Below are 24,428 nucleotides of genomic sequence, written 5' to 3'. Positions count from 1 at the left end.
AAAATAAAGGGAGTTAAAAACCAGGCAATATGCGTTCCTTTCCCTTCCGTTATTGTCCCTAAGAGGAAATACTAGAAGGGAAAGACGGAAAACACAGCCCCCCCTCCCCCTAACCTCCTCACCCTTAAAAACACCCTCCCAACGCCAGAACAATCCGTTGTTTCCTGTCTGCTCATAGAGCCTAGAGGTGGGGGTCCTAGAGACCACAGGGTGTCCACAGAGATGCCTGTCTGCCGGTTCCATTGCTCACCGGTATCCAATACCAGCATCCCCACGGCAACGGCTTGGAGGGCGGGAAACGAGAGCGGTGGTGTGGGAGGCTAACTAAACACAATAATATGTGGCGAGATCATCGTACCAACTGGAAAGAGTCATGATTTATGTATATATTTAGCCCACAGGCGAGGTTGGAGGACGACTATAAAGGGGGAGCCGAGGGTTTTATTATGGAGCTATTAGAGGCTCGCTTTCCCCGAAATCTCATTAAAATCTGGAGGTGTGTGTGTGCAGGTGTGTGCATGTGTGTGTGTGTGTGTGTGTGTGTGTGTGTGTGTGTGCGTGTATGTGTGTGTGTGTGTGTGTGTGTGTGTGTGTGTGTGTGTGTGTGTGTGAGAGACTTACTATATTCCAGATGTGTAGACGGGTTGCATGGCCTGGTATATTTTGAGGAAAGGGCGACAACCTGGAAAAGCGTAGAGAAGTGGAAGTGTTTCACCTTTGATATGTTATGATACATACATATAACATGTGATATGTTATGATACATACATATAACATGTGATATGTTATGATACATACATATAACATGTGGACGGATGCTTATTGTATGTTGAGTACACTGAGACTCTGTGGAGTCCATTAGGTGTTAGGGTTAGGGTTAGGGTTGTGTGTGTGTGTGTGTGTGTGTGTGTGTGTAGAGGACTGCGGTTGGGGGGATTACTAAAGAAGGAAGATTCTGCTCTGTATCAGCCACCATAGGTAGCATGATAATCTGGAGGCAAAGATGTTTTGTTTGTCCTTAAGTGATCGGTGTTTAATCACTTCATTTATCATGTAGGCCTTGCAGAGGCTTGTAGCTTGATGAACCTGTCACATTATCAGTATTTCTGCCCAAAATGTTTGGATCTTTTTTCCCCCTTCCCCCTTGTAAATGTGGATCCAAATAAAAACATTTAAATGTGAGTGTGTGTGTGTGTGTGTGTGTACCTCCTTGCGACTCAAAGTTGGGGATGCCGTGCATGATGACGTGGTGGAGGAACAGCGGCTTGTTGTTGATCTTGATGTTACCCGAGAGCAGGCCACTGAAGTACTGCACATACCTGCACACACACACGCACGCACGCACGTACGCACACACACACACACACACACACACACACACACACCACACACACACACACACCACACACACACACCACACACACACCACGCACACACACACACACACACACACACACACACACAAGGACGCACCATCACAACAACCGCACACACAAACGCACAAACACATACCCACACACACACACACACACACAAAAAGTTAAATATCATATCACGTCTAGATAGGCGGTAGAATCTCTGGTTCCTTTAGCTTTGTGGTTTGGGATGTGTTGTTGTTTGTTTCGTGGAGTGTTATGCTTTGTTTCATGTTGTTTTGTGTTGTAATGTTTTGTGGTTTTGTATTGTCACCATCTCTTGTCATGTCTAAGGTTAAAGGCCACACTAGATAGACACACTTTATATATATATATGTTTATGGTTTAAGTGAATCAAAGAACTGACATTCATCCTATATGCCTCCATTTTAAGTGTACACTCATGTACACTTCTCTGATCCCCACAATTATTCTTTTATTCTAGCCTTTAAATGTCACCAATCTGGATTCAGAGTAGCATTAGCAGTTCACTTTAGCATTAAGACCGTAAATCCCTCTGGAACAGGAAGTGGGATAAGACCGACCTTTTCTGTGACGGCTGGCCGACAGGAAGTACTTTATCTTCATAGAACCTCTTCATAGCAAAGCGGTCCAGAGCTTGGTCCGCACTGCCATACAACATATAGAGATAGATTAGGATAAGATAGATTAGGATAAGAGACTCTGACTAGCTCCCCCATTCACTTCATAATGTAAATATACAAGCATGGCTGAAGAGTGGAGGAGCCGTGGCACCAAGGGACCTATAAAATAGCACTGAGGGAGAAAAGATCCCATAGAAATAGTATTTATATGGGATATTTTCTCCAATATTACCAATAGTATTGGTTAGTTTAAGAGACGTTTATCCTTTACAAGTCAGTTGTAAAGGAATGTTAGAATGAATTGCACACAAACACATTTTGATAGTGTTTAAAAAATCATTGTGTTGAAGTTTGAGAGTGAAAAAACAATTTAATTTCCTTCATTTACAGCTTTCTAAAGAGGATCTCAGGGACGTCTCACAGGATTGCTGGTGCTAATGTTTTCACTGGAAGGCCACAATGTTTTGAATCCCACAAAAGAAGGTTCAATCCAATGACAGCCATACAAGGCATGCAGCAGAACGGACATCTCTTGGGAGTGGAGTGCACATTCTTCGAGGGACGATGAGGTGTACCCATGGGACTGAAGTTTCCCCCCATTTTTAAATAGACTAGATTCCCTCTGAACTATGTTGTGCGTTATGCAACATAATTCACTTATCATCTGGCATGTGAGTCAACAACTCTTAATGATGGGAAGCTGGGTGATATAACGCAATATGTTTTCACTGTCAATTGGAAAAGTGGTAATAATATAAATCCTGTGTTTATTTTTCCAATGCTTGATTACTTTGTCCTTGACCATGGTTTGTTATTGTATTTGCCCTGTTAAGCATTTTGTAACATCTGTTTAAAATGGTGCTATATACTACAAATAAAGATAACTAATATGATTGTTATCATTGGTTGCTCCATGTTTCAATAAGCTGCTTTGATGGAGCTCATAGAGGTGGAGCAGACTGTAATGTTCTCTACCTCTCTCAGACCACTGGATCCTCACCAGACTGAGGTTATATATATTAATATACTGTATATCTAACTTTATATTATGTAGGAGCATCGCTGGGTTCTTTGCATTGGATTGATTTTCTGGGAGATTTGTTTTGCCAAACTATACTTTGTTTTGTCTTCTGTGACTAACAATGGGTGTTTTTCTGTTGTTGGCTGTCTCTCTTCCTTTCTTTTGTTTGTGAAAACATAAAAAAATTGAAAAACGACAAACTAAATCAAGTGCCTGACACAAACAGTCCACCCCACACAGCAGGCTGTAGGGTGGGCTGACCTTGCCTCTGTTTGTGTGGTGGTGGAGCTGTACCTGGCCGATATGTTGCTGTAGTGCATGTATGCTGCCACCACCACCCCGGTCCTGCCTCGGTTGCCCTGGAAACAAACAAATCAATCAACCAATCCATCAGTCAATCATCGGCTGTCTGTTGCAATGTCAATATTGCTCCCAAAAGGATTATCATCTGAAGACCATGAATAATATTCTGTAGCTTTGATTATTATAAAGATGAACATGGCTTTAGGGCAAACGATTCTGCCATCGTGTTTTTTTGGTGGGTTTGGTGGGTTTATACTGGAGACTTCCACTTTTTGACACAAGCAAATGGATGCACTGAGCAACCAATCTGCAAATAACACCAAAGCATTCCCCAACCAGGCAAAGGGTTAAGTCTTCCTAAAGGGTTAAATGGTTACTAAGTCTGTTCCACGTTCCACATTCTAAACACCAGTATGTTGTCCACTGGGGGAGCGCTTGGTTGATGATGTGTAAATCCAACACCAAATGACTTCCTTAGCAACCGTCATAGACACCACCACCACCACCTCCTCCGACCCGCCCACTCCAGTGATGTTCTCATCGGCCCGCGTTACGCAACCCTGCAAGGAAAACAACAAGCCCGGTCGTCATGGCAACTGCCATGTTTACACCCTTCCTTATGGGAACTACTTTTTTCCCGGTGAAAAGGGTTAAAGGTGGACCCACGTATGTTTAATTCATGGGCTGCAGAGAAGCGACCCTACACAACGCAAGGAGAGTGGAAAAGACGTTGGTGAGATTGGAAATGCATTCGATGATTTGGTCGGAGGCGGTGGGTTGCCAGGTGTGTGAGGTTTTGAGCACATGGACCCACAAAACTCTGCCTAAAGGAACATCATAAGTTAACACTATGTGCTGGACTTTGGCCTTTGACCTTTTGTTTTCCTGTTGGCTGGGCAGTTGTTTCTAGGACTGGGAGAGTGAAACATCCTGATTACGTCTCTAGAGTGGCTTAGGCTGGGCTTGTTTTTTCCGTTAATCACCGTTTTTCTAAATCTTACCTTCATCGCAACTTTAAACAAAACAAACCCAGAGCTAGTTAAAACATACTCTCTCTCATTCACTCACACACACACATACACACACACAGACTCAGACACAAACATACAAACACACACACTTAATCCCTGCAAACAGCAGTGCACTATGACAAATGTTTCAGGAGGATTACATTTACAAACAGTGTGGCCACACTCAAACACACACACACACACACACACACACACACACACACACACACACACACACACACACACACACAGCAGTACTCTGTGGGATGGGGTTGGGGGAGCCCTGATAGAGCCAAAGAGCGCCCTCTATTGGCTGCAAACACACCTGATCATAAGCAGCACACAAACCCAAACAGCAGTCACAAAGCATATATTGTGCTGGTCTATCTATCCCTGGTATCTTGTTCTTGTATCTTGTAACTAGTATTGGCTTCCTGTGTTGGTATGTGTACCTTGTTGTGTACGACCACCACGTTGTGTCTGTCTGCGCTCAGCCATGTGTCCATGGCCTTGCAGATGCTGCAGATCTTGTCCAGTGCTGGGGCGTGGTGGTCTGGCCAGCCAAAGTCCAGGACCTGGATGAGAGACATAGAGAGAGAGAGAGAGAGAGAGAGAGAGAGAGAGAGAGAGAGAGAGAGAGAGAGAGAGAGAGAGAGAGAGAATTAGGGCCAAAAAGTTACATTGAGTTAAATATCATACAAATGCTGGTCAGAGGAGAGTCTAGTAGATGGAGTAGAGCCGTGAGTAGAGCAGAGTAGAATCTCCTACCTTTGGGTTGAGCTGGTTAATGTCGTAACGTTTGTCACTGAGGTTGAAGAGCTGGAATAGATAAGAAAAGCAGTCATTTATGAATCTCTGATGTGCAATTTGTATCAAAGAAAGTATTGTAGAAAGTATCGTGTGACTGAGTCAGACATCATTGCCATTTCTCGTGTACCGTAAGAAAAAAAACATTCAGATGGGTCTTAAATCGTACAGTTCTATGATTCAGATGTGCTGTGGCCAACAAACCATGCAGCCTCCTAGGCTAGGTTTGCATCAGAGTCCCCATAACCCTCCAGGCAGTGTTGTGCATGAACTAGTTCAAAATAACTAGTTCATTGAACAAGTTCATTTTTCTATGAACTTTGAACTGAACGTAACATATTTCTAACTAAAGAACTTGAACTTGAACTAGTTCAGATTTTGTGACATTCTGAATTGATACTTAGGTCCAGATGACATGATTATTAAATAGAGTTACTGCCTTAGTTGTGATGAGTGAAACAGGTGTACAAATAATATCCACAACAATTTTAGATGGTAGTGATGGGCAGCTGATAATGGAGAGGATTAATTTTAAAAGATAAGCACATAATATTCACTCCCACAGTTTTTCCTCGGTTTCTAAAATAACTGTTCATGAACTGAACATGAACTAGTTCAAAACTGAATTGATGAACTATGAACATGAATTGATTAATTTTCTTTTGTATGAACTGAACTTTGAACTTGTTCACGTGAAGTGTGAACTTGCACAACACCGCCTCCAGGATACCCTGGAGCAGGGCCCGGGCCCCGGGCCGTACCAGGTAGTGTTGTCCGTGTTTGGAGCGCAGCATGGTGGCCACCTCACGCAGGTTGGCTCCGTAGCTCTGCTCCTCCACCGAGCTGGGGAAGGAGACGGAGATGATCCGCTCCGTGATGTAGACCAGGTCCACCTCGTAGTTCTCGTCCAGGGCCTGCATGAGGCTCACCGTCCTGGGCACCAGAGGAGCGAGAGGAGGCTCAACACCTTTAGTCAACAGGTTAGAATATCACTTAGATATAGCCAATAGTTCATGGTGAATGTTGGTACATTGCGTTCCCAGATTTCCCAATCGGGACATGAATTTAGGATTATTATCTTATCTTGAAATTCAAAGCTAGTCTTTTGGGAGACCCTTTTATCCAAATAACAATCAAAGAATGTTCTGGATCAGAGGAAATAGAAAAAAAGCAAGTGCTGTAAACAACTGGGCCAAGCGCAAATGTAAACAGTGCTCATCTTCTATGAATGATGTTATTGAATTAGGTAAAATGTATATATATATATATATTGTATGGGCTTGACAAGAAAGTGGGTAGAAAGAGAGAGGGAACGACATGTTCAGAATCAAAGCGGGGTCGCTAGAGGGCCGCTGGCTACATCATGGTGAACATGGTTTACATTTTGAATTCCTACAACGTTGGTAGAACAACATTGATAGTGAGACTACTGCATTAGTGGTATAACATTGGTAGCACTACTGCTATAGAATAGACATCTAAAGCAATATTCCGCCGGGAAACAATTGACCAAGCGCAAATCGTTTCAACACAGAGCACAAAGCAGAGTTCCCTCAGCGGCCACCATGGCTGTCTGCATTTGCAGTTAATCAGTTTACCTTAATCTTAAACTGTGTATTTAACTCTTTCCTTAAAGTAACTTGGTGTGGCTTCCCGAGAGACCGTCACTAGACAGAGATTGGAAAATTATTTATTTTAAATTTTTTATCTTGTTGCTCGTGTGTCCTCGGTTTTCTGAATAAGCCTTTATTATATTAATCCTTTATCATATTAATCCTTTATTTCACTACCATTGTATTGAAGTGAAAGGTGCCGCAAAACTCAACCAAACAGAGACAAAGACTGCATCTGCTCCATTTCCTCTTTCATCCTAACATCTTTTGATGTTATATATATACTTTTGATGTTATAGAATGCTTGACTTCAAACAGTGTCATCCTTTTCATTGTATTTAGATTCACAATAACAACAAACACATGGTTTCAGTTTGCCCCCCCTAACCTATACATGTGAGCATCCATGATATTGTCACAAGACACAAGCTTGAACACGGTTGTAAAGAAATGGATGATAATTCAATTTATACCTTTTATTATGTATCCATTTTGTTCCTTTCAGTTAACATCCAAGAAATGTCATGGGACAGTTAACTAGACAGATACTTGTGTTGCTCTTATTTGAGAAGAAAGTTCCAAAAAGCTAAATCAAAGACCCAACCATGGAGCATACATTCTGATTGGTATTTACACATTTGGTAAGCTGTGTTATTATTAAGCTTCCAGTTTGTGTATGTTTAGAAATAGGTTCAGTTCAGGTCAGTTCATATGCTGGGACAACCACACACAACTTCCATCCAGATTCAGAGGGAAGACATATTTACGTCCACACATATTGACTTACAGGAGTATTATGCATCATACTTTGAGGCTGTGTGCTGTACTCCCAACCAGAGCCCAACCTCTTCAGACATGAATCACAGATGTATGTTCTCTAGCTATTGCACGTTACTCATCATGCCATTGGACGTGGTTCGATATCATTCGATCGGAGTGACTTGGTTTAGTTAAGGCGATGAGGGAGGCTGCTCACAGGTCTTTGTCATGTCATTTGTGACTTTGTCTTCAACCATGCATACGCCAACTAAGTTGTTGGCGAGTAGTTAGTTAGTTAAGTAGTTAGATAAAGGGTTAGAAACCTAATGTCCGCCTTCAACCTGTTTGCATCCCAAAGCAAAATGCCTCAGCCCATAAAAATGAGGCCTAACTCACAGTCGATAAAAGCCTCCACTGAATACTTGTGTATTCGCTGATACAGTTCAGGAGTTTAGAGGATATAAAACCTGCTTACGGTTCAAACAATCTCGCAGTAAAACAGATACATTGAGCGACACCGCCATCGTCCCAAGCCACTTGAGCGATTGGCTTGGCCCTCCTACACCAAACACCACTGAAGACCTTCAGTTACATTCAGGTTCAGTCTTATAAACACATCGCCTCTTCTCCTGAGCACCGCCAGCCAGCGCATGTCCAAACATGGAGCGGGGCAGCGGGCCCCGCTGGGGCCCCCGGGGCCCCCGCCGGTCCTCCGAGCGTAGCACTGCAGTCTCCCCATGGCATTTCCCGTGAGCGTATGACATCACCAAACGCGTATGATTAATCAAAAGGTCTTAGCCACCCTGCTTCCAACGCACTGTTTGGCTGGGAGCCGTGGAGATGGGGGGGAGAGGGGACACGGACCGCGGGGTGTTGATTCAGTTCGTAAATAAACGGGATTATCCAAATATCCCAGACATTCTGCCCCGTGAGTAAGTACCAGACCAAACACAACGCACAACGGCTGATGGAAAATGTAAGTCATCCACGACTCGACAGTCCAAAACCTTCAGAAAACACAGGAGGTGGAGGAGGAGGAGGAGGAGGTGGAGGAGGAGGAGGTGGAGGAGGTGGAGGAGATGGAGGAGATGGAGATGTTTTTTACCCTATTTAGTTTGTCAGCTTTTTTTTACACACACTGGGACAAAGACGAGCAGGTGCTCAAGAGAGACGGAGAGAGAGAAAAGAGAATCAGAAGAAGAAATACAGAGAGAGAGAGAGATACAGAGAGAGAGAGAGAGAGCGAAAGAGAGGGAGAAAAGTACAGACTAGAGCGATAGAAACTGCTAGACTGAAAAATTGACATTGTATACTAAAACCCAATCTGTGGAGGCTGTAAATCTTTCTACACAGCGCTTATCAGCGTGAAAACACACACAAATAGAAAGCAACAGCCGTCTAAAGCCTGCACCTCTCCCACCGAGAGGAGGAACGCAGAGAACAGGAGGAGAGGGTGGAGAAGGGGAACTATAAACCAATAGAAAAAGTCCCCCAGACGAGAACATTTTTCCCACATGTGTCAACTGAGTGGAGGTCCTGAGAAGATTGCTCATATGTCTGGCCCCAGGACTCCCACATGCTCCACTATACACATAGCCCGTGCTATCCCGCACATCTGGGCCCATTCAAAGCACGCTTATTCATTCATGAATTGATACATCACTCGCTCTCCCACTTACACCAAAGGAGGTCGGCTTATTGCAGAGCGTTGAGCGTGTTCTTCCCATGATGAATTGGTATGTTTGAATCGTCTCTGATGCTGGGGTGTCTCGTTTCGACTTTGGGTTTTATTTGATGCCGAGGATGATCGATAAATGCATGCATTGGGTTATTGGTTTTTGGATCTGCCTGTGGATCCATCTCCTTCAGCAGTAATACTATTCCACTGACAGTGGAGCGTTCGCTCCAGTTTGAACGCTGTGTACTGAGCAATGGTTGTACCTCTCACCATGTTAAATAACTGAACAGCTTGGGTTGTGTGACCGTGTGCACGGGTGACCAACCCAGAGTGCAGAGGACCCAGGTCAAAAAGAAAGGGTATGGTGTGGTATCCTTTGTCTTCCTCTTTCTCTATACCGTCCACCTGGGCAGGGCTCTTCCTCTATGGTGCCTGTGGTTTGGTGCTGATCCAGGCGCCGGCCAGCGAGCAGGGCCAACCTGCTTCTAATCAGCCAGAGAGATAGAGAGATTGCCTCCCCCCCCCCCCCCCCCCCCCCACACCCTTATCTCCTCACGCTCAATTTCAGTCTGGGCCAGGGGTCGCATGTTGGGGAGTGCATCTGGACGAGCACCAACACTGTAGCTCTCCACTGATCGCTGTTCAGTCGTACAACAATGACTGTATGTGTATTTTCTTACAAAATAGGATTAATCCCAGGGATTGGGAGTTCCAGAGTGTGTGTTGCCAGGTGTTTCATATATATTTATATATCGGGTCAAGATCTGGCTCCATTCTCAATCGTCACATTCCCATATTGCCATATTGTCTATCGCATTTGCGTTCTTCTTTGTTGAGTAAGGACTATTTTGTGGTTGTGTTCCCCTGCGCCTTCCCCCCCTGTTTATTTGGTGAAAGACTTTCTCTAAAAGAGAAGGAGAGCGTGGGTGTTAACGCTGGGTACTTTATATTTATTTGATTTACACATGGATATGTTCGGCACTCTTGGCTCATCATGCGTCAAAAATATCCATTCATTCTGGATATTTTATAATGAAAGGGGAATGGGTATTTCACCATGGTGCACAAGCACAACATCTCTTATTTAGTATGATCTATTCCGGCCTGGTTGTGAAGAAAACCCGTTGAAAACTGAGTGAACTTCATACAGCCTCAGTTAAATGAGAGGTCTGACATTTTACTCCTTTTGGAAAGTGCCCACAAATGTAAATGATGGTCCATGACCCCCATTATAAACATTGCCTGCATATGAGTTATATTGACTCATTAAACTGGGATCCATGTGTGGTAGCTAGCGGGTGATTGCTTCAACTCTTCGCCTTGGTCTGAGCGGGTAATAAAACCTTAATAATGCATAACCTGAGCCTATGAGGTATCTTAAGAGGTCCAGCAAAGAGCAGCGTCTTTTTTTAACTCGGCTTCCATTTGGGACGGGGGGACGGGGGACTGGGGGGATGTGTAAAAGACGACCATTTCTCCTGCAAAGTGCAGTGTGACTCCAGGGCGTTTGGTTCATACACAGATCTCATATTGCCTCATAACTTTACCATGTAGAAGCCCCGTAACACGCCCCCTCAGCCTGAATATAGAAATGGGGGAAAATGAAAGAACATTTCTGTGACGTCGTCTTTTTTAACCCTTTTATTTCCTTCTTTTGCTCTCTCATCCACTGAGGGGGAGGGGGAGGGGGGCGGGCGGTGGCTTCTTTAAATAGAGCAACAAATTGCATCTGGTGAACTACAAGAAACCTTTTATGAGCAGCTTGCAGTCATCAGAAAACATTAGCGTTTTGCCACCCTGTACTGAACATGGAAACTCGCCTCTCTTTGTTTAAAGCTGTTTCTCTTTCTGTGGAATCTCCATAGTTGACTGTAACTAGTAACCTTGAGCGGTGAAAAATACAATAAAAAATGATTCTCAGGAGAGCAGAAGAGAGGGGAGGACAGGGGAGGAGAGGAGAGCAGAGAGAAGGAGTCGAGAGGAGAAGGAAAAGGGAGGGATACATTTGCAAAATGATGAGCTTCAGTAAAAATGTGGAGAGGAGATGGAAGGACAAGAAAGGAACAGATGGAATAGGGAAGGAGTGGAAAGAGGAGAGAAGAGGATATCAAAGAAGACGAGTTGACTTGTAACCGGAAAGTTGCTAGTTTGATCCCTGGCTCCTCCTAGTGTCGGGGTGTCCCTGAGCGAGACACTTAACCCTAACTTTTCTTGACGAGCTGCTGTTGCCATGTGTGGTAAACAAGGCTGTCGCTGTGTGATGTGTGTATAAGGTTGTAAGTAGAGATAGAGATATATAAGAAGAGAAGAGGGGCTGGACTGGGACAAGGCGTTCTGCGGTGATCTTAGGAACCGGTTCTCTGGTCTTACCTGGAGGGTCTGCGTCGTGACTCCATGCTCTTGGAGGACTTTGTGGAGCCCTGGAAGAAAAGCAGAACATAAAACTGGTCAGTAAACTGTGGCTGACCTTCTGCAACGCGTGGAAATTCTGTCCAAATATTCAACCGCTCACGGAGTGAAAAACATGAGAGATTCTTGTTATTATTGAGTTTCACCGTGCAATATCAGCGTCGGTGTGTGGTTGGAACAATAGGAACACCTGTGTATTTCAATCATACAGTGCTGGTTCCTAGTTACGGTTCAGATCCAGCTTAGAGCTGATTTGTTCAGGATTTTATATTCCTGGGACAAAATGGGAAGAAATCACCACACGCAACCATTCCCCCACATATTGGTTTTCTCCTTTTAATGAAACACAACCATGTGTGTTCTCACACCTCGTATGAACTGTGTCCAAGCAACACAATTTAACCACAATAGAGCCACACTTCATTGCTGCAGCGAGACGGAGGGAATAACCACGAGTCACAAGGAGTGACGATAGCGAGGCCAGAAACTACCAGAACTCCCCTCAGGTGCTCTCTCTCTCTCTCCCTCTCTCTCTCTCTCTCTCTCCTTCTAAATGAACTGAGAGGAGGGGGGTGGAGGGAGACGGGGGTCACATGAGCGCAGAGAGGAGACTGGGCTGTGATCCATCACCATCCATTACATCACACAAGCCGGTGGGCTTGCACACTGTGAGGACAGCGTTATGCCTTGTACACACATAAGCATGCATGTTTTAATGTGGTCTAAGACTTCACAATCTAAACTATTAACACACACAGGCACACACATACACACACCTCGCAGACACCCCCCACACACAAACAGTATTCCTAAACCCTACCATCACTTAATCCAATTGTTAAGTAGGCTTTCTCAGCCCATGAGTCACCAATGTTTACTGGTTTGGAAAGCAACTGATTCCAATGTATTTAAAGGAATCAAGCACCTTGTCAGGGCTACAGGAGCGACACTAGCTGTTGTGTGTGAGGGCCCAGCTTCATCAACATCATCCTGTTTCTAACCTATCTTATATGTTCAATGTTAAAAATGGCTCTCCCTCCCCTGACCAACCAAAAGGTTCCCAGGAGCCTTTGGCCCCTACTAAAGCAACTCAATGAATCCCTCTGCTGGAGTCTGCAGCTCAACATAAACACTTCAACATGCTGCTGCTGACGGCCATCGGCTGGGCACAGCCTCAGGTCCACAGAGACGTATGGGAGAGGGAGAGAGAGGGGGAGAGAGGGGGGAGACGGAGAGAGACAGGACAAGAGAGAGAGAGAGAGAGAGAGAGAGAGAGAGAGAGAGAACGGAAGGGGGTAAAAGGGAGAGAGTTGGAGAACAGAGAGAGAACAAGGGAAGGAGGGGTAGAGGGGGAGAGAGAGAGAGACAGAGGGGTGGAGAAGGACGAACAATGCTGTATTACCATTCTTGAAGAGGAAACCAGGACAAGCTCATTTCTAGCTCTAATTAAAACACTGACATTGGTTCTGTTTACAAAGAAAGCACGACTCTTTGACCCCTGGTACTTGTTAACGCACACACACACACACACACACACACACACCGCACAGGCAGCGCAGCAACAGCCGAAACAAAGCAGCATCATGTGTTAATTACAGAGCTGTGCTAGTTTAGAGGGCTACGGAGACGAGGACAGAGAGCGCTGCAAATCCAGCTTTCCACTTGTAATTAGTCCAAAGTGGTGTACACAGCGTTTTATGAGCCACAATATTCACATGTAACCGCTCCCATCTGGGTCAGTAAAAAACAAACATCATGACCGAGTTCCAATCAGCTACAAAACAAACAAAAACAAAGAGGTTTTCCCTGGGAAAACGTGTTCCCTCTCCATTGATGGTGTCCCAGCGGTATTCTAGTGATGCTGTGGAACCACTTCTATACGGTGATGAAGGAGTCTCTCTGGTGAGCTGCGTGATGCGTGCTGAGCATGTTGTTGGCTCACACTGCCACTAATCAGTCAAAGTGGTTTAACCGTGCTAAGGACGTAGCACCCTGCTGCTGGCCGGCCCGGATCACAAACAACTTCCCCTTCATGTTCGCTGCTCGCAGAGAAGAGAGAGAGACAGAAAGGAGACCAGGACGAGGGCGGGGGGCGGAGGAGGAAGAGAGAGGGAGGACGGGGTTAGTAGAAGGTGGGAAACAGGGGTGAGGATAAGGGAGAGAGAGAGGGGTGTGTGTGTGGGGGGGGGGGGGGGGGGGGGGAGTGCGAGGGGGGGGACCTCCAAGCCTGTTTTCTTGATGGAAACCATCTGAGCAGTCGGACATTTACGGGGCAGGCCCCGAGAGAGAGAGAGAGAGAGAGAGAGAGAGAGAGAGAGAGAGAGAGAGAGAGAGAGAGAGAGAGAGAGAGAGAGGGAGAGAGAGAGGGCGAGAGAGAGAGAGAGAGAGAGAGAGGGCAAGAGACGTGGGGGAGGGTACTCGCCTGCAGAGCAGAGAGCGAGAGCAGGAGAGCGGGTAAAAAAAGGAGGGAAAAGTTTCACAAAGGAACAATAAGAGAAGAGAGAGAGAACAGGTTTGGAGGATTCGTGAGAAAAGAAGAAGAAGTTGCAGAAGCCATCAGACGGTTTCCAAGGCGACCGTTGAATCAATGCATGCTCCCCCTGACCCCCCAGGTCCCCCCTCAGCTCCGCTCCCACTCCTACCTTCCTCAACAGGTAGCCGGCACTCCAGCGCCACGCACCCCTCAGCGAGGAGAGGCTCCTCCTCAGAGAGCCTCCCTGGTTCATAGCGCCCTCTCTCTCTCTCTCTCTCTCTCTCTCTCTCTCTCTCTCCGTGCTGCCACTCCCGTGAGAAGAAGAAGTCCAGTGTGGGACCTCTGCCTCCGCTCCCTGACAGCAGCAGGACGAGGGGAGGAGGAAGCAGTGGGAGGAGGGAGGAGGAGGGGAGGTGAGGGAGGCAGGGAGGCAGGGAGGGAGGGAGGGAGAGAGGGAGGGAGGGAGAGAGGGGTCTATTTTGGGCAGCTGCCTCCGACGGGTCCACACTCCCACCAGAGGAAGAACAGAAAAGATTGAAAAGGAAATAAAATGATAGAAACGGTCAGCTCCCCCTCCGTCTGTCAGACGTGTTTGTGACTTGATGTTGTCTCTCTCTCTCTCTCTCTATTTGAAGGTCTTTGTCCTTCCCTCTACGCCCTGGTCTCAGTCGCTCTCTCTCTCTCGTTGGCCCCGGGCTGTTCCTCCTGTGTGTTCCCACCGCTATGAGAGAAGTCAGATGACTGCGGCTCCATCTCTCTTTGGTCCAGGGTGTAACACACCACTGTCTTGTAGTGTGCTGCTATGTTATACTGTTATACTGTTATACTGTTATACTATGTTATACTGGGACTGGCATCGAATAAATAAAACCAAGTTTGGGACCAAGACGGTAATATCAGGAAACTCAGGGTAGCATTCCTATGTCTAATTTGAATTTTGATTGGATTTGACTCCAAGAGCCAAAATCCTCCAAAACATCTTTGATCAAATTAAATCGAACAAGAAAAACTAAAACAAAGCTTCATTCATGGATGCACAATCAACAACTAAGTCTCAGAGGACTCCACCGTCCAGTTGTTGTTTAGAAACCCGATCGGCAGCACTGGGAATGTTCTGCTGCCACGTGGATCGCATGCTTCCAATGTTCAGCAGCCAAATCAATAGTTAATAATGTTATGTTCACAAGGGGACATTCTACATCCTCTAAAGCAGATGTACCTACTCTACAGACCCCCTAGTACCTACTCTACAGACCCCCTAGTACCTACTCTACAGACCCCCTAGTACCCTAGGACCCCCTACCCACCAGGACCCCCTAGCCACCACCAGGACCCCCTAGCCACCACCAGGACCCCCTACCCACCAGGACCCCCTAGCCACCAGGACCCCCTACCCACCAGGACCCCCTACCCAGTGGAGGAGATGGAGGAGGAGGAGGAGTGGGAGGAGGTGGAGGAGGTGGAGGAGGTGGAGGAGCGAGTCGGTCATGAGACTGAGCTCCTGGATGCTCTGGGGTGCTGAGGCTCATCACACACACACACACACACACACACACACACACACACACACACACACACACACACACACACACACACATACATACATACATACATACATACATACATACATACATACATACATACACACACACACACACACACACACACACACACACACACATACACACACACACACACCACTGCGTGTTCGTACAACCACGTAGCTGCATGTGATTGTACCAATTCAACCGTGCTAACACAGATGATCTCACACACACATGCAGGTGTACACCAACACACACTCACATGATCTTGAGCACGCACACAGGCGAAGACAGTCGAAGAGATGTTCACACACTGGGTCAGACGCACACAGACACACACGGACACACACAGACACACACAGACACACACAGAGGGGGGTCTTCTCAGGAGCCCTGAGCCGTGCATCGTGACTGAAGATCACACATGTGCAGCCATGTGGACATGCACCCAGACACCACACACACACACACACACACACACACACACACACACACACACACACACACACACACACAGAGGAAACATTGGGTACAGTGGGTAGTGTTTTTGATTTGTTCCACCATAAGAGAAAATCAGGCGTTCAAAGACACACACACACACACACACACACACACACACACACACACACACGCACACACACACACACTTGCGCACAAACATACAAAGGGGCACTGACACTAGAGGGGTGAGGCCTGACACTAGAGGGGTGAGGCCTGACACTAGAGGGGTGAGGCCTGACACTAGAGGGGTGAGGCCTGACACTAGAGGGGTGAGGCCTGACACTAGAGGGGTGAGGCCTGACACTAGAGGGGGTAGAGGAGGTAGAGGAGGTAGAGGAGGTAGAGGAGGTAGAGGTAGGGTAGAGGAGGTAGAGGTAGGGTAGAGGAGGTAGAGGAGGTAGAGGAGGTAGAGGAGGTAGAGGAGGTAGAGGAGGTAGAGGTAGGGTAGAGGAGGTAGAGGAGGTAGAGGTAGGGTAGAGGAGGTAGAGGTAGGGTAGAGGAGGTAGAGGAGGTAGAGGTAGGGTAGAGGAGGTAGAGGTAGGGTAGAGGAGGTAGAGGAGGTAGAGGAGGTAGAGGTAGGTTAGGGGAGGTAGAGGTAGGGTAGAGGAGGTAGAGGAGGTAGAGGTAGGGTAGAGGAGGTAGAGGAGGTAGAGGTAGGGTAGAGGAGGTAGAGGAGGTAGAGGTAGGGTAGAGGAGGTAGAGGTAGGGTAGAGGAGGTAGAGGAGGTAGAGGTAGGGTAGAGGAGGTAGAGGAGGTAGAGGTAGGGTAGAGGAGGTAGAGGAGGTAGAGGTAGGGTAGAGGAGGTAGAGGAGGTAGAGGTAGGTTAGGGGAGGTAGAGGAGGTAGAGGTAGGTTAGGGGAGGTAGAGGTAGGTTAGGGGAGGTAGAGGAGGTAGAGGTAGGGTAGAGGAGGTAGAGGAGGTAGAGGTAGGGTAGAGGAGGTAGAGGAGGTAGAGGTAGGTTAGGGGAGGTAGAGGAGGTAGAGGTAGGTTAGGGGAGGTAGAGGTAGGGTAGAGGAGCTGCGTCACACACAGCTGCTGGTGACACACTCTCTCCTCTCTGGCCCGGCGCTCAGGAACCAGCGACTGGTCTAGCCTGAGATTATTATGGTCTGGCCCATTATTACCAACCCAAACATGGCCACCACCAAGCAGGATTCAGAGGAAAGAAAAACAGGAAATGATCCAACCAGAGCTGTTTTATCCATGTGTGTATGTGTGTGTGTGTGTGTCTGCGTGTGTGCTTGTGTGTTTGTGTATGAGCACACACGCCTGTGTCCTAGTGTGCGTGCATTCTTGTCTGTCAGTGAGTGTGTGGGAATGTGTGTGTGTGTGTGTGTGTGTGTTTTGTGTCTGAACATCAACACAAGTGTGTATGTGTGTGTGTCTTAGAGTGTGTTTGTCTGTGTGTGTGTGTGTGTGTGTGTGTGTGTGTGTGTGTGTGTACATACATGCGCACGCCTGTGCACACGTGCACTTTTAACTACATCCATGTGTGTCACTACCTCTGTGAGGGGCGCTCATGGTTAACTCACTGATGATTAATGGTCTGAACTCTAATATCAGCCTCCACTATCCACCAGCTGCAGCGGTGACCCAGAGGTGACCCAGAGCTGCAGCGGTGACCCAGCGGTGACCCAGAGGTGACCCAGAGCTGCAGCGGTAACACAGAGCTACAGCGGTGACCCAGAGGTGACCCAGAGCTGCAGCGGTGACCCAGAGGTGACCCAGAGCTACAGCGGTGACCCAGAGCTGCAGCGGTGACCCAGAGCTACAGCGGTGACCCAGAGCTGCAGCGGTGACCCAGAGGTGACCCAGAGCTACAGCGGTGACCCAGAGCTACAGCGGTGACCCAGAGCTGCAGCGGTGACCCAGAGCTGCAGAGGTGACCCAGAGCTGCAGCGGTGACCCATAGCTACAGCGGTGACCCAGAGGTGACCCAGAGCTGCAGCGGTGACCCAGAGGTGACCCAGAGCTGCAGCGGTGACCCAGAGCTGCAGCGGTGACCTAGAGCTGCAGCGGTGACCCAGAGCTGCAGCGGTGACCCAGAGCTATAGCGGTGACCCAGAGGTGACCCAGAGCTACAGCGGTGACCCAGAGGTGACCCAGAGCTACAGCGGTGACCCAGAGGTGACCCAGAGGTGACCCAGAGCTACAGCGGTGACCCAGAGCTACAGAGGTGACCCAGAGCTACAGCGGTGACCCAGAGGTGACCCAGAGCTACAGCGGTGACCCAGAGCTACAGCGGTGACCCAGAGCTGCAGCGGTAACACAGAGCTGCAGCGTAACAGACCTCCAACTCACACGCCGCCTCAAGCACCAAGCTTCTAGTTAGCCGCAGAGCGCTAACATGGGCCGAGAAGTACAACCAGTCCTCTTATTCTGTCCTAATTACTCCAACTTTGATGGTATGCTTAGATTTTTCAGAGTCTCTCTTGGAAGTCGTTTTAATGGAAAAAGGCGTCTGCTCAATGTAATGTGAATGTAATATTCTGGTCAAAGAATATGGGTTAGCAGTTAGCTTATTTCACTAGCCCCACTGCTTGTGCAGAAACAGCTTTTCTAGAGTTTTTTCAAACCTCTACATAAGGAGATTTAAGAGGGTGAAGAGAGTTTTCCCCCCACAGAGAAGAGTTCATCTTGTTTAGTTTTGCGTCATACCCCAGATCTACGCTTGGTGGTTCATGGTAAAACACGACGCCCTCTCCCGTCAGTGACCCTCCTCAGTGACCTGCAGAGCCTTGGTGCTGAGCTACCTTCCCAGGAGGCACCGCTTTTGGTACAGAGTTGCTGCACAAAATGTGGGACTGAAAAGCGAATGGGAAAACATGGCTCATGAAAATATATCAAATGTGCAAGGGTTCCAAAAGCAAAAGCAAATGCAGCGGGGTGGTTGATCAGAGAGCAGCAGGAGGTGCTTTAAGGAGAGGATGGACTACACATGTTTGGACAAGCACTGTGTTAAGCGAGGACTTGACAATTGTGATGTCAATGTATCCTGTCATGTAAAAACGGGCACATCATCCATCCATCATTGTCATATATTATCACAAATCTAAGAACATCTGTAGGTATTAATGCAGTCACTCACCAAGGTGTCTACATGTTTGAGAGCGAGGTCACTGCTAGGTGCCTGGTCAGAAGAAACAAAACAGAGAGAGAAGGAGAGACATAGATTTAATATACAACACTTCAGACCACAGAACACACTGGGATGATTTAGAACCCAAATGCCATCAACAAAGACCATCTGTGTTCTAGAACCCGTGCAACTGACACACACTCATACTTTGGATTGATGTTTGTGTGTTTGTGGAGGGGGGGGGGCATGTGTGCATGATTGTGTGCATGTGTGCGTGCGTGAGTTTCTGTATGTGTGTGTGTGTGTGTGTGTGTGTGTGTGTGTGTGTGTGTGTGTGTGTGTGTGTGTGCGCGTGTGTTTCTGTATGTGTGTGTGTCTAAGTGAGTGTGTGATTTCTGTTGTTCTGCAGTATGTTAATTTACTCCCCATCAAACTTGGGAGTGAAAATAGAAGCTCTGCTTTTTCCTAATGTGGCCTGGAGCATGGCCGGGGCTCCACATGGATAGACCATCAATAATGACTCTGAGTAAATGTTTACCCAGAGGGACACATCCCCCTGCATTAGCCAACACCGCAGTCCATCGGTGGCCCGCTGCTACTTAACGCCATATACAGCTATGATGAGAGCTAGGAGTGAACGAGTACAAGAGGGAGAGAGAGAGAGAGAGAGATAGATGGTGGTCGTCAAAGCAAGGGTATGAGGGGAGATGAGAAGGGAGATGAGAAGCAGGAAGTATATGGAAAAAATAGGTATGGATACGTCTCTACAGAGTAATCTGGAGGGAAAGGGGTACATGAATAGAGGTTGCTAAGTAAGTAAATAGTATCGCTATGAGCAGTAGAGTAGTAGAGCAGTAAAGTCACAAGCGATGTGCACGCAATGATCTCTGCTAGGGCAGAACCAACAATGTCCTCATGTCTCATGTGAGAGCACGCACACACACACACGCGCACACACACACACACACCATTTAAACTGGCGGGGTCTGCCATTGCAGTGATGCCACAGTGCTCAGCAGATGTTCAACCAAAAGTAATTCTTGTCTGGTTTTTATTGGCTTTGCATCTCTTAACCTGCGTTGTTGTTCTGTCCTCTTGTGATAAGAGGACAGAACATCCATACAAAACATCCAAAACCGCAGCATCTTCTGTTTTGTCGGGCGATGCAGCTGTCGATAAAGTGAGCAGACTGGTGCGTGTTGTGAGACACACACACACACACACACACACACACACACACACACCAGGAACCTCCAGGGCTGCAGAATCTCAAAGGGTGAGTCCACAGCGTAAATTATAGTCTGCTGCTGTGACCCGAGGACGGAGCTCCTGAAACGCCCAGAACAAACCACGAACCATGGAGAGGACCAGAGAGAGCATCTCTGTGTGCCTCTGCGCCTTTGTGTGTGTGTGTGTGTCTGTGTGTGTGTGTGTGTGTGTGTGTGTGTGCGTGCGTGCATGCGTGCGTGCGTGTGTGTGTCAGCATGTTGTTGTAGGTCAGACTGTTGGTGTAGTGAGGTATCAGGAATGAGAGAGGACACAGTGCTACAGGGCCCCAGAGAGTGTGTGTGTGTGTGTGTGTGTGTGTGTGTGTCTCTCTGTTGGTCTTAAGGGATGTATCTATACATGCATCATGTGTGTATGCATGTGTGCGTACAGGAACGCAGACATCCATCCACACACACTGAGTGAACTAAATGATGAATGAGCACAGAGGCAGAAACTATCTGAACTGGTCAGAAGCACGGGATGGAAGGAAGGGTGTGTCCTCTGTGTGTGTGTGTGTGTGTGTGTGTGTGTGTGTTTCATAAAATAAGATTCAGTAAATACTGAACACTAATCAGATGATGGCCAAAGCGTAAAGGATTCCATTAAGTCCACTGGGTGGTTTGACAGCAGAGTCACAGAGGATGTGTCCTTTAGAGGGCGTGAGGTGTTTGACGCTCAGTGGACATAATGACACTTTATCTCCTTTAGGAGGAACGACCCCTGGGCCTGCTGCCACATGTGTGTGTGTGTGACACGTGAGTCTCTCTCTCTCTCTCTCTCGATGGCTCTGTTTCAATGTCTCTCCCTCTTTCTGTCTTTCTCTCTCTCATTCACTCAAGCTTTTATGTATGTTCCCTTATCCTCTCTCTCTTCCGGTATCTTCTTCTCTACCTCTGTGTGTCTCTCTCTCCCCCTCCTCTCACATTAACACCTCTTTGAACAGTCTTGCTAAAGGTGATGCTTGGTGGAGGGAGTTCCCAGCTCCAGTGGCCACCAACCAAACTTGAAACAGAAACAAAGTGACCAGGAGCTAAATATATGTACAGCAATGCATTCTGGGATACTATATCTACACACAGAAACCTTGAGTCAGAGACGGCCACCACAGCAGAGAGTGTGTGTGTGGTTGCATGTGCGTGCGTGTGTATGTGTGTGTGTGTCTGTGTGTGTGTGTGTGTGTGTGTGTGTGTGTGTGGTTGCGTGTGTGTGTGTGTGTGTGTGTGTGTGTCTGTGTGTGTGTGTGTGTGTGTGTGTGTGTGTGTGTGTGTGTGTGGTTGCGTGTGTGTGTGTGTGTGTGTGTGCGAGTGTGGTGCCCTCCGCTTGCAGAAAGACTATGACTAAGCTTAAATGGCGGGTTGTTATTAGAAGGTGTTGGGTGTGTTTGTACATGTCAGTTCACGTGTGTGTGTCAGTTCACGTGTGTGCTTCATGCGTCACCAGACAATAAAGTCAAAAATGAAATCTCTGGAATGGCGGGAAAAACACAGGGTTGAGGAAAAGCAATAATGTACAACTGCCATATATAAATAAAGATATAAATCCATTTGGATATGAGACAGAGCAGAGGTTGGCCTCCACACCAGGCTTGGAATTTCGTCATTTGGTTTTACCTTTCAGATTAATACCTTAACATTCTCATTCACCAAAAAACATTAATTATGTATTAAAACATTTGTTTTAATTTAGAAACATTGAAAAACATGTCATATTGTAAAACATTGCATTTAGAGATACTGAGATACTGAGAGAGAGAGAGAGAGAGAGAGAGAGAGAGAGAGAGAGAGAGTCTTTCTGCTACGGAAAGACAACAGCCACCACTGTGACCTAAACACAGAAGTATCAGAGATACACTTTCTCCTGACACAGTGCAGTCATAGTTACTCACTACTTGTTCCAAAAAATAACAGAGTTAGTAACTGAATTACTCTATAATAAAAGTAACTAGTTACCAGGGAAAGTAATTATTTGCGTTACTGTAAAAAAAAAAAAAAAAAAAAAAATAGCTTTGTAGATGCGTGTGTCGTTGTGAGATGCTTCATTAAATTAGAGTTGCTTACAACATCTTTGCTCCTGGACATAATGTTCACTTTACATGCACGTTCTTGCCTTTGACCTCAATGAATTAGTGTTTATATCTCCACCTTGAAAATGCCAACTTTTCATCGGATTGCTCCGGACTCGTCATTTCTACTGCTTCATCGAATCTGTTTGGTGTTTGTGTGTGCGTGTGGCACGCGTATCCTGGCTTGTGTGTAAAAACACTGGCTCCGATTGGCTACCATGAAACATGACTCTGCCTTAGCCAATCATAATCGCTTATATTGTTGTTAAACCCGGTCTCCTCACTAGCAGTTTGTGTGGAGCCAGGGGTGCGTTCGGATTACACAGTTTATTCAATCAATTCATAGTACCGCACCGCATTTAACTGTCAGTAACGGTAAGGCGTTAAAAAGTAATTAGTTAGATTACCTGTTACTGAACAAATAACGGCGTTACCTAACGCCGTTATTTTAAACGGCGTTATTACAAACACTGCTGAGGAGGCTGGTTGACGTTCTTCTTTCATGTGATGTTGATACTTCACCTGCGCGGTTCGCGAAGTTGCGCAAGTTCTATTTTGGAACAATCCCAGCAGAGCAATCGCTGTGATCCACAGACACGGGACTAGCCTCCTGCGCGCACTAGGATGGCCGTAATTCCATAAAATCCCACCACGCGTCACTAGCGTTGTTTACACTGGAACTTTGAGGGGCACAAAGGCCACTTTGGCCGTAAATTGAACATTTTTCACAGGGCATCAAGGCCAAAGTGCGGGGCAACGACGGCCATGGCCGTCGTGGCCGTTGTGAAATTCCCACCCTGCTCCACACCCTCACTGACTGAAGATAGAAGGAGCCTTTGATAGAAGAGGAATGAACCTTGATGTACTAAATCACATTCTACATGTCTCATTTCAACATGTCAGAAACAGGAGAGGCAGAGAGTAAATGAGAAGGGTTAGGTATCTTGTGAAAAAAGATATCTAGATCCCTGACATCTGAGAGAGATGAATGAGGCCTACTGTCTTAATGTCTTACTCCAGTCCCCTCTAGATTATCCTCCTTGTTTGACGGTATTAAATCTATAAACAGGTACGTTACATTCTCTAGGTTCTCTATGTACGTTTGTAAAGATCTATGAATCAAGTATACATTTTTGGATTCTAAATTGTCTGTTGAATTGATTTTCTTTACTTAAAATGTATCATTTGTATTAGTATGCTTGATAGATTGGCAGTCTACAGAGAGCCAGCCTAGACTCCACAACAACAATGATGCTCAGTAGTGCCTCCTAGTGGGCAGAGAGGGGAAGTCCATGCCATCCTCACAGCAGGTGTGTTGTATTCACTCCATTCAAATGCATTCCGAAACCCTAACAGACGCACACACATGCGCACGCAAGACTCGGTTACTGTGGTTAGGGCCACTACCGGCATATCTACGGTTACCGTTTCAACAATGTGACACGTTTCACAAAATGGTTTTGTTATTCCTCGCTGAGAGAGCATGACATGTTAAAACAGAGTCGGCCACCTTTTTTAATAAAGTCTGAAAACACAAACTGCTTATTTGGTTTCAAAACCAAAAGACAGCTGTTTGGCAAGAGGCTGGATCAACATTTTTCCCCGTCTGGTGGCTGCCTAAAAAGGCAAAGATCCCGGCGCGGCTCTGGTATCCCGCTCCCTCTCCCGGGCTGGGACCCGCCACCGGATGTCAGGGCGCTGCAGTAAACATGGACCAGTAAACATGGACCAGTAAACATGGACCAGTAAACATGGACCAGTAAACATGGACCTGTAAACATGGACCAGTAAACATGGACCTGTAAACATGGACCAGTAAACATGGACCAGTAAACATGGACCTGTAAACATGGACCAGTAAACATGGACCTGTAAACATG

General features: G+C 46.8%; 1 protein-coding gene across 4 annotated transcripts in view; it reads right to left on the bottom strand.

Annotated features, from left to right (window-relative positions):
- The window catches only part of tns1b (tensin 1b), a 181,868-nt gene that overhangs the window by 48,949 nt on the left and 108,491 nt on the right, over positions 1-24,428 (bottom strand). For all 4 annotated transcript variants that reach the window (XM_084478512.1, XM_084478514.1, XM_084478513.1 and 1 more), the window contains 9 exons: positions 19,227-19,268; positions 11,582-11,631; positions 5,923-6,094; positions 5,123-5,173; positions 4,807-4,929; positions 3,336-3,400; positions 1,961-2,044; positions 1,207-1,319; positions 622-682 (listed from right to left, as the gene is read on the bottom strand). In XM_084478512.1, coding sequence (XP_084334638.1) covers positions 622-682; positions 1,207-1,319; positions 1,961-2,044; positions 3,336-3,400; positions 4,807-4,929; positions 5,123-5,173; positions 5,923-6,094; positions 11,582-11,631; positions 19,227-19,268 — 761 coding nt within the window. The remainder of the gene's footprint in view (positions 1-621; positions 683-1,206; positions 1,320-1,960; positions 2,045-3,335; positions 3,401-4,806; positions 4,930-5,122; positions 5,174-5,922; positions 6,095-11,581; positions 11,632-19,226; positions 19,269-24,428) is intronic.

Source organism: Micromesistius poutassou (assembly GCF_964030765.1).
Source record: "Micromesistius poutassou genome assembly, chromosome: 14".
In the NCBI taxonomy this organism is placed as follows: Eukaryota; Metazoa; Chordata; class Actinopteri; order Gadiformes; family Gadidae; genus Micromesistius; species Micromesistius poutassou.
This window is presented reverse-complemented; position numbering and strand designations above follow the sequence as displayed.